General features: G+C 37.1%; 1 protein-coding gene across 3 annotated transcripts in view; it reads right to left on the minus strand.

Annotated features, from left to right (window-relative positions):
* Positions 1-17706, minus strand: part of LOC136032239 (protein arginine methyltransferase NDUFAF7, mitochondrial-like) — a 95513-nt gene that overhangs the window by 47706 nt on the left and 30101 nt on the right. For 2 of the 3 annotated variants that reach the window (XM_065712475.1, XM_065712490.1), the window contains exons 4-5: positions 15853-16113; positions 10405-10515 (exon numbers count right to left, since the gene is read on the minus strand). In XM_065712475.1, the coding sequence (XP_065568547.1) occupies positions 10405-10515; positions 15853-16113 (372 nt within the window). The remainder of the gene's footprint in view (positions 1-10404; positions 10516-15852; positions 16114-17706) is intronic. The other variant, XM_065712481.1, reaches the window with a different exon arrangement.

Consider the following 17706-nt stretch of genomic DNA (forward strand, 5'->3'; position numbering starts at 1 on the left):
AACATAAAGAGTATTGGTTAGGCAGCAATTATAGAATAGGAGCATGCGACCTATGCACTTAGCATTAGGGATTCTTTCAATCTGCTGGTGACCTCTTTTTCCCGTGGTCATCTATCTGCAAATCCATAGGGGACTATCCAAATAAAGCACCAGCTGCCTTAGCCGGGAGCCTGGGCAGCACCAACTGCCCATGGAGGTGACCTTAGGTTGATGGCTGAAAGGTCAGAAACTATAATTTTTCAATTCTAAAATTTTCTTTCACTTTTATACATTCCCTTCTATGATTGTACAGTCCAGTTAAAGCACATCTGACCTCTTTAGGAGTAAAAAAGAAAAAGCAATTCTGCTACTTAAAAAATGAATATTTTAATTGATTTTGTGACTACATTAATTTTAAACAGGTCAGAAGGGCTTAAATTTAATTATGAAGTAAGAAAATATGATTTAAACCATGAAAGAACAGTTTTTGACTTGATAATTGGCAGGCGCTGATGTTTCATCCTGACACAAAATGGCACTCTCTATTGCTTAGCTAAAAAAAACAAGGCTCCAGCCACAATCTGATCATAGAAGAAAGTATACAAGACATTTACGGAAGTTGAAAGACTTATTTCTACCAAGTACGTCCTGAAAGACACTGATCTAAGGTCACCCTCCTATACAACATGAGCAGACTGTGGTTTATGTGTCAAAATTTAGGGACAGATGCTGGTGTTGGTGCAAACTGTGGCTTTGCAATCCATAAAAAAGAAAAGTTGCAATCCATACTGTCTATAAAGGACCCTGCATTCTGTTAAAACTAGCTGTGAGTACCCTTATTTTTAATCTGATGATTCACACAATAATATTTAGTCTAGTCTTTTGTTCATGTCCACTTGCCTGCCACTTGCCATTTGGAATCATGTAAAATCTACTGTTTTACCTTGGACTGCAGCAATGTGAAAGTAGCAAATTAAAGTATTTTGTTAAGCTAGGTTTACGGAGAAACTTCTTTTGTGTTGTTTTTGGTTGTGTTGGTCCCTCCTAGGTTAGAAGACATCAAAGCAAAGCTCTTCTAATGAAGAAGTGGGTCACAAATTTCTTTTTCCATTTAAAGTGGTGTTCCAAATCTGAAGATACTTTACTTTGATACTTACTTTATTAATAAAGACAATTTAACTCTTTACTATTTACATCTACTGCACTAATGGAAAAACCTACGTTTTTGCTGGCGTGCAGTAGTAAAAGTCAATCATTTTCTAAGCCAACCAACAAACAACATAATAAATAATTAATTATCATTTATCAAGCTAGGCATACTTCGTTTTGATTTTTGCGAACTAGTGAAATGCAACCATTGCAAACTTTCGGTCCATCCGTTCTCCATACTGCAAACTTGAATTATACATGAGGTATTTTAAGTTAATTGAGGATATGCACCTTAATACCCATGAGCATAGTTTAGCATGATGTAGTTATTGTGTACCCTTGTACAAGTAATTATAGAAATAGACTAGTTTTGATCACTAATAAAACACTTTTTCTCGAGATCATTGACATGCAAAGTTCGTCTGAAAGCCAGTGTACTGACTCAAAGGAAGATAATCTTCAAATTGTATCTAGTCCCGAAAGACGACTGGATGACGAAGATGATGATGTTCCTGAAGTTCACCTCCTGGTGACTCCTCCAAAAAAAGTAGGGTTCAGGGCAGAATTCCCAAAAGAAAACATACGAGCAAAAGTTTGTTGACAAGTGGCTTCAGTTACCAATGTGTAAAAATTGGATAGAGAAAAGAGTGTCAAACAAGTCAAAGAAAAAGACTTATATACCATACTGTAAGTTCTGTTTGAAGTATGTGTATTGTGGGAAATCAGAGTTGACGAAGCATATAAAAGCAAGCAGTGAAATCGAGACGAAGTCTGGCAGCATTGAAAAACTTCTGACTCTAGGCAGTCATTCCAAAGAAATTGAACAGCGCATCTGCATATTTTTGGCAGAACATAATCTGCCATTACGTCTTGCAGACAGCTTGATTCCTCTCCTCAGAAAGTTATTTCCCAAAGACCAGGCCCTGGCAGGGGTCATATTGGGTAAACAGAAAGCTACAAATATTTTGCGACATAATTTTTCGTTGGTGCTACAGAACCAGTTAGTCGAGCTGCTCAAAACCACTTTTTTCTCTGTGATAATTGACGAAATCACTGATCGTACTATTGATAAACAGCTAGCTATCATGGTTGTATTTTTTAGCGAGAAAGATCGAAAACTTCATGTCGAAGTATTGGATATGGTTAAGTGTAGTGATGGATCGGCTGAGGGCCTGACTAACCGCATCAAGTAAGTCATTGAAGAAAACTCGATTCCCTGGCAAAATATTGTTGAATTTTGTGCAGATACAACTAACGTCATGTTTGGAGCCAACAGATCTGCTTCAACCCTTATGAAAGCCATGGTGCCACACATCTTGAATGTGAAATGCTCATGCCATCTTATTCACTTATGCTCGTCATATGCATGCTTGTCACCTCCCAAGACACTCGAAGACTTGGCGCGAAATATCTATGTCCTCTTTTCCAGAAGCGCTTCCAGACGAGAGAAGTTCGCCGAATTTCAGGAGTTCTTTCGATGCGAAGCACACCGAATTCTTGCTCCGGGACAGACCCGTTGGTTATCCCTTCAGGCCTGTGTGAAGATGCTTATTGAGCGACTGATTGCTCTTATTCAGTATTTCGTAGAAATCACGTTTGAAGACCCAACTGCAACAAATGACCTTATCTTGTCAACATTACAAAGCAAGTTGACAAAGCCATACCTTGAATTCATGGACTACTCTCTTGGCCTCTCCAACGAATTCAATGCAGTTTTTCAATCCGAACTCCCACTTCTTCACTCCCTGAAGCTTAGTGTCAGCAAACTTGTGAATGATGTTGCGTCTAACTTCATGAAACTGGACGATATTCGCAGTGTTGGTTCGTTTACTGAACTGGATCCTTACCTTTCAAGTGAGTACCTGCCTTTAAACCAGACATATGTGGGAATAGCTGCAACCGATTCCATGCAAGAACTCGAGGATGCTCAAGAGCCAAGTGATAACATTGATCTCTTTTACCAGTCGTGTCGAAACTACTATATAGTCCTGATCAAGCAGATCAAAGACCGGTTCAAGTTTGAGGACGAAATTTATGACATTTTGGCTTTAGTTGAACCAAGGAATGCAAGAAATTTGAACCCAAGATCTCTAAGGCCACTATTTGTGAGATTTCCTGTTCTAACAGGAAAGTGTTCCCTCCAGAAAACGAACGTAGAATGGAGGTCACAGGCAATGACTGATGTCACTGAGCTTCATTTGGGAGATGTCCAAGTTGGAGACCTGTCAGTTGAACAATACTGGAAGAAAATACTTGGTCTGAAGACTAGCAGTGGCGAAATCAAGTACCCGGAACTGCGGAAGTGCATTTCGCTGATATTCTCGTTACCTTTTAGCAACGTTCCAGCTGAACGTTTGTTCAGCCTCCTGAAATTGATCAAAACAGACATGAGAAATAGTCTCGAAAACGTCACCCTAGTCTCACTGATCCGAGTCAATTACTGGTTGAAAAACGAAGGTAAAACGAAGAAATCAACTGTCAGTATACCGAAAGCTGTCGCTGGCTTCAAGACGAAGGCAAACGCTACGTGCGATGAAGTGCTGGAGATGACACTTGTTTGAACTTTTTTATGTATTCTCGTTAGTGTAAAGATGTTATCACTATCTGAAGTAAAAAGATCTCAGTTTGAACTTTTGTATGTGTTCTCGTTAGTGTAAAAGATGTTATATGTTATCATTATCTGAAGTAAAAAGATCTCATGTAAATTCTGTGGAAATCTAGGGCAAACTATCCTTTTTTCTAGGGAGAAAAATAGGGAGAAATCAGACATAAACACGAGGACTTCTAGGGAAAATTGGTATGAAAATAGGGAAAACTGAAATCGAAAAGTGGAAGCACTATTGAGGACCGCTCACTGCTGTTATTATGACCAGTTGGGATGAGTCAGATCTAACCCAAGCGGCAATGGAAATGTTCATTATTTTGACATTTCCATTGGCTAATAGAAATGAGAATAAGATATCGCTTAAATTCACTATCTGTTAATCAGGGTTGCCATAGTTAATGTATTGTCACCAAATATGACGATTTTACTGGTAGCTAGACCTACGTTGCCCGAGCAACGTGAAGTGTTGCGGCAACCTTTGTCCTGCTTCGCCGAATAAAGTGTTGCGAGAGCAACACTTTGGTTTCGTTTCTTTGCTATCGGTTAAACGCTGAAGTTGTCAGCGTATCGAAGCTTTTAAAACATGATGTCCAAAGAAGAACGCGATCGGTAATCACATGATCAAAGGCTATTCCTCAGCGTTGAAAAAACAACAATAACATACGAATATCGAAAGAAGGGACTAAATTGACTTTGCAGCCAGTTGAACTTTATCCTTTTCAATCGTAGACATCGTGACGGACCAAGACTTGGAACAATATCTCATATAATCTAATTGGCATTATAAAGCTATCCGTAACTTTCCAGGATCAAAATACCATAGATGACACTTTATTAATTATTACGAAACTGTCTCGTTGTTTTACGTTATGGTTTGTCCCCGTTGCGTAAACACTTAATTCTAGGTTACAGTGGGTATGGGTAGGCTACACCAACTAGCAAAAGTTACAAACCCCTTTTCACTAAAGATGATTGTAGCCTAACAGACGATTATTACTTACAAGTCCCGTACATGTCTTATCACTGGAACCAACTCGGTTTTACCATCAAATACCATGGAAACAAATAATAGGTACACCAAATAGCAAAATTTTCAAACCGCTCAATGGCGAAGATGATTATGAGCTAACAGCTGACCTTTCCTTACAAGTCCCCTACATGTCTCACAATTGGTATCGGCTAATTTTTGGTTTCAGTGTGTACCCTACTACTAAAGTTGTCAACCCCTTGAAACTTTCAAACTAGTGTATCTCATGAAGGAATTTTTCTACCAAAGAATGGGTGACATATACTTTGATCAGCTTATCAAGAGCTATCTACTGCCGTCGAAAAAAAAAAAATTCTATCTGTCTTAGTTCAAAAGTTGATTTTTTTTTTGCCGTTGGCCAAATTTCTAACGTCACCACTTAGAAAGAAGCAAAGGATAAGCTCCAATTTCTTTAGCAATGACAGAACTTTTAAAGTTTAAGAGGTAAATCTGATAACATTTCTCTACCTCAATCCCAAGTCCAAAAAAACAAATGATAAACCCAGCGAAAATCACGGCAGCACTTTCGGACCCGTGGGAAAATGCCGCTTTTTTGCTTCTGTAAATTTTTCTATTTATCAATCAAAGAAGATATAATGGCTCTGGAGCCGGGTAACTGCCGCATATATTTAATACATATAGATTTTAATCCATCTTCAATTTGAAAGTAGTGCCTGCCTGCTTGCCTGCTAGAACGGAGCTTTCCACTCGGAAGCAGAAACATGGTTTGATGAAACGAAAGCTTGGCTGCACAACTTCAGATACTCCTCTCTGACATAGGCTATATAACTCCACTTCACTTCGCACACCATAGGCTCTGGCTCGTGGACAAGCAAAAACCATCCTTTTTGGCCCCGGGCAAGAGTTCTGCAGAGCTTTCCAAAATGTAATGCCATATTCATCAATCCGGCCTGAGGTCCACACTTTCCGTAAAAACCGCACAGGTTAGACCCTTACCAGTTTCAAGGAATAAGCCGATATCGACAGCATAGAAAAAAAAGAAAAAAAAAGGGACAAAACCAAAGTATTGCTCTCGCAATACAATTCAGTAAACAATCTTTAATTTTAATTTGGTATGTAAATCTAATATTTTTGTTTCTCAACCAGTTGGATATTCAATAATGATTTGGTAAATCCAATAAGGCCTTAAATATTCAATTCCAACGATTTTCAGCTGTTGAAATTTCAATTTTTGTTGATAAATATTACAAACAACTTTTGCTGAACTTCAAGCAATTTTTTTTTACAGTGCAGGATAAACAGTTGCGTAAGGTTCATCCAAAGCAGAACTATCACTAGTATGGGGCCAAACTTCTGCTTCAAGCCCTTTGATTTAAATAACAATTAGACCTACGATGCCTGAGCAACGTGAAGTGTTGCGGCAACCTTTGTCCAGCTTCGCCGAATAAAGTGTTGCGAAAGCAACACTTTGGTTTAGTTTCTCTGCTACCGGTTAAACGCTGAAGTTGTCAGCCTTTCGAAGCTCTTAAAACGTTATGTTCAAAGAAGAACGCGATCAGTAATCACATGATCAAAGGCTATTCCTCAGCGTTGTAAAAACAACAATAACAAAAGAATCTCGAAAGAAGAGACTAAATTGACTTTGCAGCCGGTTGAACTTTATCCTTTTCAATCGTAGACATCGTGACGGATCAAGACTTGGAACAATATCTTATGTAATCTAGTTGGTATTATAAAGCTATCCGTAACTTTTCAGGATCAAAATACCATAGACGACACTCTATTAATTATTACGAAACTATCTCGTTGTTTTACGTTATCTTTTACTCGTTGCGTAAACACTTGATTCTAGGTTACAGTGAGTATGAGTAGGCTACACCAACTAGCAAAAGTTACAAGCCCCTCTTCACTAAAGATGATTGTACCCTAACAGACGATTATTACTTACAAGTCCCCTACATGTCTTACCACTGGAACCAACTCGGTCTTATCATCAGATATACTGGAAACAAATAATAGGAACACGAAATAGCAAAATTTGCAAACCCTTCACTGCCGAAGATGATTATGAGCTAACAGCTGACCTTTCCTTACAAGTCCCCTACATGTCTCACAATTAGTATCGGCTTATTTTTGGTTTCAGTGTGTACCCTACTAATGAAGTTGTCAAGCCCTAGAAACTTTCAAACTAGTATATCTCATGAAGGGATTTTTGTATGAAAAAATAGATGACATATACTTTGATCAGCTCCTCAAAATGTAATGCCATATTCATCAATCCGGCCTGAGGTCCACACTTTCCGTAAAAAATGCACAGGTTAGACCTGTGTACCAGTTTCCAGGAATAAGCCGACATCTGCGGCATAAGAAAAAAAAAAACAGGACAAAACCAGTGTTGCTTTCACAACACAAATAGAGTAATAAAACTTTTAATTTTTTTTTTTTACTAATCAATAAACTTCTACTACTACTACTACTAATAATAATAACTCACTGCAGCACCAAGCCGCCTGAGGCCAACACAGCTACGCACGCTCTTCCTCCAACCTAATCTATTTAAAGCCTCCTTCTTTACAACCTCCCAGGAAGTTCCCATTTCCTTTAAATCTTTATTTATGACATCCTCCCAGCCCAGACAACGACAACCTGCCTTCCGTGTAGCCCCAAACGGTTGGCCAAAAATGACAATCTTCGGTAATCTGTTATCCTTCATCCGTAAAACGTGGCCTAGCCATCTCAACCTTTCTTTCATTATAGCCCTAGAAAGCGGGATTGAACCACATTTTTCGTAATCAATAAACTGATTCTGAAACATAGTAGTTAAAAAGTTAGAGACAAAATATTGAAGATTATAATTGTCGTTTTTGAAGTGGGAAAAGTACTAAGCGATTTAGGAAAACTTTTATTAAACCCTTTTATAACAAAGGTAATAAGAGTGAGTGTGGTAATTATAGTCACTATTTTGGATTGAGTAGGGAGCAATTTTTTTAACATGATGACATAGCAGACTCAAATATGCTTTGGATTCACCCCCCCCCCCCCCCGGTAAACTACAGAGTAATTGAAGAGAAAAGAAAGAAAATGTATGGCTTTTCACCTAACATGTAGAAATACCTGTTATTTTGCGGTTCGTTATAACTAAGAAACGACTGAGCAATGGCAGCAGAAGAGCACTGCTGAAGTAAAGGGTTAAGTGGACTCTATATATTAGCGATTCATTCCCCAGACCCCTTCGTTTGGTCATGATAAAAAATCAATGACAAAGAGTCAATGGAAAATCGGAAGTTCTAGTGCCCTTCTGAAGATTCAAAAGTGAACTGGACGACATCGTTGTTCCTTCCACACCCTTTTATAATGCCTTCCCCTAAAAGTGTAACATCGATTTTCTTGAATTGAAAGCCAAAATAACCATGCCCCCAGGATGACAAGCCAAAACAGTCTATGGGACAAGGGCTCTAAGTCATGCAAATTGCCCATGTTTATGTAAATAGGTTTTGTTATTGAGAAAGGAGAGCATCTTTAATCCTGGGTCTTCAAAAAACCCAAAGGTATTAAGGAAAAACTATTAGTGAATTATGAGGGGAGATTGAACTGAATAAAAACACTTTATGTCCATACAAATTGGCAAAAGAACATATCAGCAATATCTCAGAAACGGTCAAGGTTATTAAGTTGGAAATCCCAGCGCTACTATTGCTAGCAGTAGTACTTCTACTAATGCTACAACGGCTACTACTGCTGCTATTTCAACGACTATTCAACTACTATTGCGACTACTCGTAACTGTGACTGGATCTATTTTAGACTGCAACTGCGACTATTAGTGACTACGACTTTGACTACTTGTAACTGCGAATTTCCAGTGATAGCGATTACTTGCGACTGCCAATACTTGTTATTGCGACTATCGGTAAAATACAACGACGCTGTGGGCTTTAGAAGCCATAGCGGACGTTAGCCCTACTTCTGTTTGAGGTATATTATGCTTGTTTTAAGATTGACTGTTTTTTTTTTATTCCTATATTCACGGCACCAGGTATATCGTTCCAGATAGAAGTGCAACGTTCGATGAAGCACTTCATCAAATACTTGGTTCTTGGCTTGTTCTCCTTTAGATAATTGGACCAAACTATGTGCCTTCGTGTCTGCTTTGTCGGTTGGAAAAAGAAAGAAACAATGCGAGAGAGTTCGTCTGAGGGAGGCGACTCTATGTACATGTAGAAAACGGCCATCGACGCCACATTAAACTTTTCATTTAGAGGGTAAAGCGAGTCATGTGTAGAGGAACAGCCCACCCTTTCTGTCCTATTCTGGATCTTCTGGAGCGGTGTAAACAGCGTTTTCGGGGCACGAGCATATAGAAACCATCCAAATTCAGCTTTGGGTCTGATACAGGACTCGAGCGGGATAATCGAGCTCGATGGAAGAAGGTTTTTGCATCGAAGAGTAACTCCAAGCTTCCTTGCGCAAGAGGCTCCCATCCATTCAAGACGATTATTCCGACAGAGATTGGTAGAGAAATTATCCCCCAGTAGACGAAGCTTGTTGACTCTCTTTATATTTTTATTTTTGAAAATGGAACTGGGGTGTTCACGTGGCACCTTTGTTTGGGTAATAAGAAGCTGGTTACTTATTGTAATTTTTCTATGTTTTGGGTTTCATTTATTTGTTAATAGTTATTTGTGGTTGTTTTAAAGCATCAATTATCATTTTACTTTATTTTCAGCCGTCTTGGGTTTGATGTAACTCTTTACTTTTCTTCTCTGATTGGTCAGCGTCAGACTCCATCGGGAAAGAGGCAACCTTAGGCATACTTATTTTATTTCTTAGATGTTTTATAGTTGGTTCGAGTTATAGTGAATTCAAGTTCAAGTGGGTTCAAGTTCCAATTCAAGTACAAGGGAATCCGAGTTGAAAGTGGGTCAATGGTAAGTTTCATTTGAAGCTTTGGGTTGACACTCTGGTCAGTAAAAAAATTAGTTCCATTTTCTAAGCTCTCTTTTGATTACCCCCTAGCCCATTTAGGATGGAAAAGGCACTTTAATACGATTTCTTTACATATTTTGAGATGTAGAACCTACATTTACCTATTATGTTAAATACCTCCATCATCCCCCCTAATTTTTTTATTTTTTAATATTTTAAAATTTATTGTTGAATTTTTTTAGAAATATAAAAACAGCAGAGTGCAGCTCCGATAGGTTTCAGATACGACACTGACACCAAGTTTGCCAACCACTGGCGTCCAAAAGAAGGGCATATTAAGGCCAAAGAGTACAAGTCAAAAAACTTGCACGCGCACGGCTGCTAAAGCTCGCGCATAACCTCTGAGGTATAAATGAGCAACAAATGAAAATTGTTGAAGTGTGTAATCCTGTGCCTTGGGTTAGTTACAGTTCAGACGAAGTTACCAACTACTGATGTTCAAAGGGAATGAAAACTAACACCCAAAAAGAGTGATTTTCACTCTTCTGCTTCCCTTCTTAGGTAAAAAAAAGTGCACTTAACACAAAAAGTGTGCAAGCTGGCAACCATGACTGACACATCTAATATATTTTAGTGGCACTTGCACAGTGGCGGCAGCAGAGAGGAATGTTTGAAGAATTTTTGGGGCTTATAAGAAATATATTGCAGCCGAACAAATTGCGAACCAAGGAAGAAGAAACATTTATTGAAGCATTACCTTAGAGTAAATTTTTAAAGCTGGCGTTGAAGACCTGGATACGACAAAACGGAACTGGTCACCTTCTCTGTCGAAGTCCACAAGAATTTCTCGCCATCCTTTTTCATTCTTCTGAAAAAAACAAAACAAAAACAGAATCAATTATACAGAATGGTTTTTAGACCTAGAGATATTGTAGATAAAGTTTTAAGAGAAAAACAGCGCAGTTTGGAGTGGAGAGGATGCGTTGACTAAATTTCCACTCTTAGATTAATAATTGAGAAGTGACCGAGTCATCAAACCCCTCAACCACTCAAAAACCATCAAACCGAGTCAATGAAACATTAGTTTTACTGATTCTGAACAAGCGTTGGCTTCAACCGATAGAAGAGCTTTCCGAAGGTCTTATCTTTGTATTGCATACCAAATAAATACATGAAGGCGATAGTGCTTGATGAAGGCAATACATGAAGACGAGGATAATATTGCAGCGGCTAAGGTAGAAAAAACGGTTAGTAATTGTTCTCGTGTTAAATCAGAAGTTAGCAGAATTGTGTTCTATCCAAATTTATATGGACAACATTAATGGACTTTTGTTCTGATCAACATTGTAATCATGGGGGGGGGGTTCAGAAACAGCGTTTCATGTTAGTTCACAAACTCTTTCTTTTCAAAGCAGTGTTAAGCGGCGATGGTGGGGCAAAATAGAATATTATTCTAGGCTTGCCCATTTAGACTCTGAAATCTACAGGTTACTTTTGAAACAAATACCAGTCGAAGATAAATTTCATTTTTTTTTAGAGAGAGTGAAAAAATAATAGAAATGCAAACTTGAAAGGAAAAAGTATCGGTAAACAACAAAAAAACAAAACAAACGAAGAACTAAAAGGATCAGCAAAGTAAAAGTAGAAGGAAGATGAAAAGGAATTTTCATTTTCTTATAAATCGGGTCAATTTTAGTCTCTTTTTTTTCGTTAACACAGTTTTTCTTTTCATTTGCACTGGGGAATTTATATAAGCAAAATACTCGCTGCGTATGCTATATTTCCCATCTGAACTTGAGTTAGTAAGAGGTTTACAGTCTTTCCATAAACAAGACCATTATAAGCCATTCGCATTTCAGAGTCAAATTAAAAAAAAAAAAACACAGAAAAAAATATGATGAAATCAGCCAAAAAAAGAAGAAAACGACGAATACATAAATTAATAAGTCAGAAAGGTTAAACTGTAATAAGTGAAAAAAGTTGTATTAGAAGCACAGTGTGGGATTGAATACCCCTCCCCTTATTCCCGTTCGTAAGTAAAAATACAAAAAAAAAGTTTGAAGAACACAACTGTCAAGTGAAGAAATATTTTCGTCAAATTCAAAACTTCTTCAAGATTAATGATAATTGCTCTTTATCTTAATCCAAATAGTAAAGGTGATGCAATAAAATCCTTTCGAGAAATTTGAAAAAAAAGCTTAAATTCCTGATGTACCATTTTTTTCTTCTGTGCTAGCTGGGCACTGGGGTATCGTTGGGTCGTTGAAATGCGCATCTATAAAAAAAAATTCTGCAATTAGGGTTTTAATTCCCCATATTCAATATAATTCAATACAATTCCTGTCAAGGTGTGCATGAACTGGTTTTAACGTTATCCAGAGATTCGCCATTTGGAGGAAGGGAACTAAGCCTTTGAATTTGAAAAAAAAAAATCTTGTGTTAGCCTTATATTTATTCTTCATACTAGTAAGAATTTAATGATCAGTTCCTCTAAAATGTTAAAGTAAAAGAAGTTAAGATAATGGAAGCATACTTTCTTGTAAGAGGTTTAAAACTTTTTACATCATTGTGGTAGAAAAACTGCAATAACAATAACACAAAATATCCAATTTGATCTTTATCTGCAAATCATCAAAAATGTCAAGAATAATATATACCCCTTTCACTCTTTATGAAAAAAATTATATCATTAAAAAAAAGTTTAAAAGAGGTGTGAAGAAAAATCTATATTTAATTCCCAATTTTCACTAAAGCCCATACGGATTTATTCAGTTTTTTCACCGAAGTTAGATTTTGGTAAGCTTGTGAGGTTTATTGTATATATTTTCAGAACCTAAGACCAAACAGGAATCAATATATTCATTAAAGAATTAATTCAAACTAAAAGTTGTTTCTGAAGGAAGTAAACAGCAAAACTGAAATAAAAAAATAATAGCTTCACAGTTGACGCAACATTAGCGATTACAAAATCTGGTACAAAGGAACTGACTCGTAGAAGCTCCTTATAACTCAGCTCACTTAGTTATTTTTCTTTTTTTATCTTTTTTTTTTGAGAACTCATATTGTATTACAAGTAATTTGTTGATTTAATTACCGTTGCGAGCCTTATAAATTGGTCTTTTATCCTTTGCACGCTGCTTAAGGACTTTTCTGCTGCTAATCTTGAGCAGTTATCAGTACAACAAATAAAACCAGTAAAATTAGAAGCATAATTATAATACAAAGATATCAAGCCCAACAGCTGTGTATTAGAAATATTCTGAAGTGTATATAAAATTGGTTGTTTAAAGAAGGTAAATTGGACGTATTCAAAAAAATATACTGAATTTGTAACAAATAGTACCGGGCTTAATGGAAGAATTATCGACACTAAAAAAGAAGTATATTTCGTCTTCTGTTCTGTTGGGCTTTACTTCAGAATATTTCTATAACACAGCTGTTGTGCTTGATATTGTATTCTAATTATGCTTCTAATTTTACTGGCTTTATTTGTTGAACTGATTCGCCAGGGGCAGTCCGCAGCCGGCTGTCTGAGTAAAAACAAGTTCGGAAGGCAGGCCAATGTATTATCGATGACAGATAGCATTATACCTTCATCACGTCCAGTGAAGCTCAAGAATTTTGCTGGACACTATCGAATATTGTCAACCGATTCAGACTTCAGGTTTTCTATTGAATATGAAGAACTTAGGAACGTTGGTCGTGACCAACCGTGTATAGTAGCCGATTTGCCGTGCAATAGACCAAAAAACCGGTACAGAAACATACGATCATTCCCGTTTTAAGCTTCAGCCAACTAACGATCAAGAAGGAAGCGACTATATTAACGTTAATTATGTACCGGGTTCCAACTCTAAAAGTGAATTTATCGTAACCCAAGGTCCTCTTCATTCTACTCGTGATGAGTTTTGGAGGTTGTGCTGGGAATCAGGGACCAGGGCCATTGTGATGCTCACAAGGTGTGTTGAAAAGGGCAGAGAAAAATGTGACAGGTATTGGCCTTCTGACATGGAGCCTGTTTTATATGGAGATATACAGGTTGTAATCCGTAACGAATCTCTCTTCTCCGATTCGACTATCAGTGAATTCACGGTGTCTAGGGGTGACGTAACTCGATTGATAAGACATTTACACTTTACGGCTTGGCCAGATTTCGGGATTCCAGAGCCCCTAACAACATTAGTCCATTTTGCGAGATCATTCCAAGACACGGTTGCCCTTGAATCTAAGCCTATTGTTGTGCATTGCAGCGCTAGTGTTGGCCGATCCGGCACTTTCATCGCCTTAGACCGTGTCCTTCAACACATTCAAGTTCATGACTATATAGATATCTATGTAGTATGAAATGCGATTAGCCAGAGGATATATGGTCCAAACAGAACAGCAGTACGTTTGTATTTATCAGTGTATACTCAGCGTCATTGAAAGAAGAGTGGATTACCAAGAGCCTCTATTACACGCTGTAAGTTTCAACTGAATACAGTTTTTAAATACACTATTTCCTTTAAAATGAGCCATAAATACAGCTCTCTATGATTTTCCAGTTCCCAGGTAGCTGTTCAAAGCCAAGAGACGGTAAGTTTTTTATATAGTAGTTTCGGACAAGGCGGATCTAATACTGTGCTTCGTTTTTTATCTGATTCTAGTTTTAGGAGTTATAGACTATATTTTTTTTTACTATGGGGCGTGATCGTCTCTTACAAAGTTGCTAGCTACCGCTGAAACCCGGATAACGTATTCACGATTACAAAAGATAACAAATGGCTCCGAACTACTAAAGAAAAAGATAAGGAACGAAAAACGGCAGAAATAACATTAAACTGTAAACGAAAATATGGCAAAACAGAATCTGCAGCTAGAAGACAAAGTACAATTTTGATGGAATGCAGAAACGTTTTAGTTTAGTATGTGTGCGACTGTGAAGAATTAACAATAAGGAAGATTTGGATTTACACCAGAATTTCTTAATTCAACTGAAGTTACTGATTTGTCACCTCGTGACTTAAAACTAAAGAAAAGCATCATAATTATGCTAATGTGCAATTAGATAAATCAAATAAATGAAAAAATATTAATTTTTTCTCACAGTTGTGACCTATTTAGATCGTTATTGTGGCCAGAAATGTCAATTAGTCATTTTTAGACAGAAAAAACTATGTAGCCGATTTTGAGACCGAGCCTTGGCATGGCTACACGACAAGCTTGTATATATTGATTCTCATTGTCACTTGTTTTGTAACCATAGACAGTGTGAGCCTCTTCTTGATTTCATGGCATCGCCATAGGTTCAATACAATCATCGTGGGAAAAATACAAACGTGTCCTTCAAGTTGGGACCTTTTTAGATGGTTTTAGTTGCCAGAAAAGTCGGTATGCCAGTTAAGAAATAAAACTATGTAGTCGATATGTCAGTTAAGAAATAAAACTTTGCAGCCGATTGCAAAGAAAGGCCCTGGCATTCGATATGGTAAGGTTGTATACACTGATTCTTGTTGTAAACGGCAACCTCCAAATGAGCTAACTTTGTTTGCTATTATTTCTTCAGAGAAATAGAGGGCTCCCCAGTGAACACATAGAAAGTTGGAGGGTCATAATGACTTATAATCTATAGTTGTGTAGTTTATAGCATTTTTTTTTAGGTTTGTACTGGGTTTTCACGCCAAATTTTGTTGGCATCGCAGATTGTGAATGCGTTGTTCTTTTAATGCAATATTTCTTTATTCTTCATTTTCATCATTGACTCGCTCTGATTTTCGCTGTCGCTTGTCTTCTAACTGCACAGTTTTTTGTTTGTCGCTCCATTTTTGACACGCTCCGATACTCACTTTCTCGGGATTGTTTGTGATTCCCACTGCCACTTATCTTTTAAAAGCATATTTCCTTGTTCTCACTGTGGCATATATTTTAGTCGTATGTTTCATTATTCTTCAATTTTGTTTTTTTAGTTTTATTGCTAGCACTTATCTTCGAACTGTAGGTTTTTTTGTTCTTCACTTTTGTTTTTAATCGTTGTAATTGTCGCTGGAAGTATTTTGACTGTATATATGTGTTCTTCATTTTCGTTTATCATTACTTTAGACATTTTTTATGCCAAAATATGCAAACAAAGTACCTATGAAGCACCACCAGTTGCTTTGGGAAGTCTAAAATATATTTGCATGCGTACTATCATAGTTAAAGCATAAAAATATAGCCGTATACTCACTACAAATTTATGAACAGGCAGCGCATCAAAAAATTCGTGGGCCAAAAAAATTGAAAATTTTTCGGGAACATCCTTCAGCTGTCTATACCACCCAATCTGTGAGCCGTGTCTAGTGGTATTTTGTTTATAGCAAATTGATGCTAAAACTGGAGCTGATGAGGAGCCACATAGATTTTTCTCTTGAATTTCGCTTAATTTTGGACTAACTTCAATTAGTTTTATATTTATCTGGTCCATTGGTAGTTTAAGTTTCTTGAAAACCTAGAATTATACTACAAATAACATATAACAGCAATTTTGAGCATAAGCTTGCTTCAACTTGAAAAACGATCGCATGTCTATTCGCCTAGGATGCAGAAACAAACACTCGCGATACGAATTTAATCCATTACCGTGGTGCCCCCACTCAAAAAGGTAGAACCAGTGAGCAAGATTTGGTCGCTAGAGGAACTGAGTTTGACTGCATTCCCCTATCCAGAGCTAACACTTGAATGTCTATAATTATGATTTGATGACCCAACCAGAAAGCTGCTAAGTTTTGTCTAGGCTGGGTAGGAATTAATAATAGAATACTAATCACGCATTTTATTACTAAAAAGTGAAAGGCATCCGTCATGGTAGTATGTCCCCGTGTAGAATGAAATGATGGAGATATTTGTGACTCAGATAAATTCTCCTTACAGTTGCAAGAACAAATAGACAGGATCGTAGGTAGAAATATGGTCTTTTTATTAGAAGATTTTAACACCCAGGTCAGTAGAAATAGGCATAGTTGATATCCTAGTCTAGGTAAATTAGGAGTAGGAAAAGAAAAGAAAAATAGCTACAGACTAATGCAATTTTGCAGGCATAACAATGTTGACCGATAAGTTAAAATATTATTTACATGATGGTAAGACAGCTAACCTTATCGACTATTTTATTGTTAACCGAAGACTGACAGGATCAATATAAGATACTAGGGTAAATTGAGTGATGTTATTGATTTTAAAAGTAAAGATCACCATCTAGTAATGTCAAGGGTTAATTCTAAGCTGAAACATTGGAAGGGTAATTATCTTCTGGGAAGTTATGACGTTGGTACACTTCAGGATGAGACTTTGAGAAAAACTTTCCAGGAACAATTCTGATAAACGCCTCTCAGTTTTCGAAGATCCCTGTCGAAGATCCCAGCAAACTGAGAGACTATGACGAAATAAAAAGCAGGATCAATGAAAAACTCAAGTTCACTATTGACGAATCTTATTTGGTACGAATTTAAATATGTCTTCTAGGATTTGTGCTTGGATAATAAAAAATATCGATTATAGATACCCGAATAAAGACCCTTTTTCCCCCATTTGCTGTAGTGAAAAGTTATAAAAACTTTCCATAAAACATGGTAGTAAAAAAAAATTGGTATTTAGCAGAAATTGAGTAACCTACGCAAAAAGAATAACTAGTTTGTTTAAAGTTGATTTCCTTTCTAGTGCTCTTTGTGTTGGACTCCTCCCTAACGAAATCGTAATACTGAACGTCACACCATTTTTTTCGGGGTGGAGGGGGGGAGGATGGGGTCACAACCGTAAAATAACAACAAAAATACACCACCCCCCCCCAAATATTTTAAAAATAAATTTTGGCCTCTCCTAAAGTTTTTGCGAATTAATTATTAATTATTTAACTCCGTGAAGCTAGAATTTTATCTCATCTAGGATTATGAAGAGTAATTTATAGAGGGTACATTCAGTATCGCATTTATGTTATAACGTAAGGAAGCAAAAGGAAAAGCAGAAGGAAAATTATGATGTGATAAATCGCGTGGAAACAGAATGGAAAAGGGTAAAGATTATGAAGGTGTAAGAAAATTGAGGA

The sequence above is a fragment of the Artemia franciscana genome, chromosome 1 (genome assembly GCF_032884065.1).
Source record: "Artemia franciscana chromosome 1, ASM3288406v1, whole genome shotgun sequence".
Classification (NCBI taxonomy): Eukaryota; Metazoa; Arthropoda; class Branchiopoda; order Anostraca; family Artemiidae; genus Artemia; species Artemia franciscana.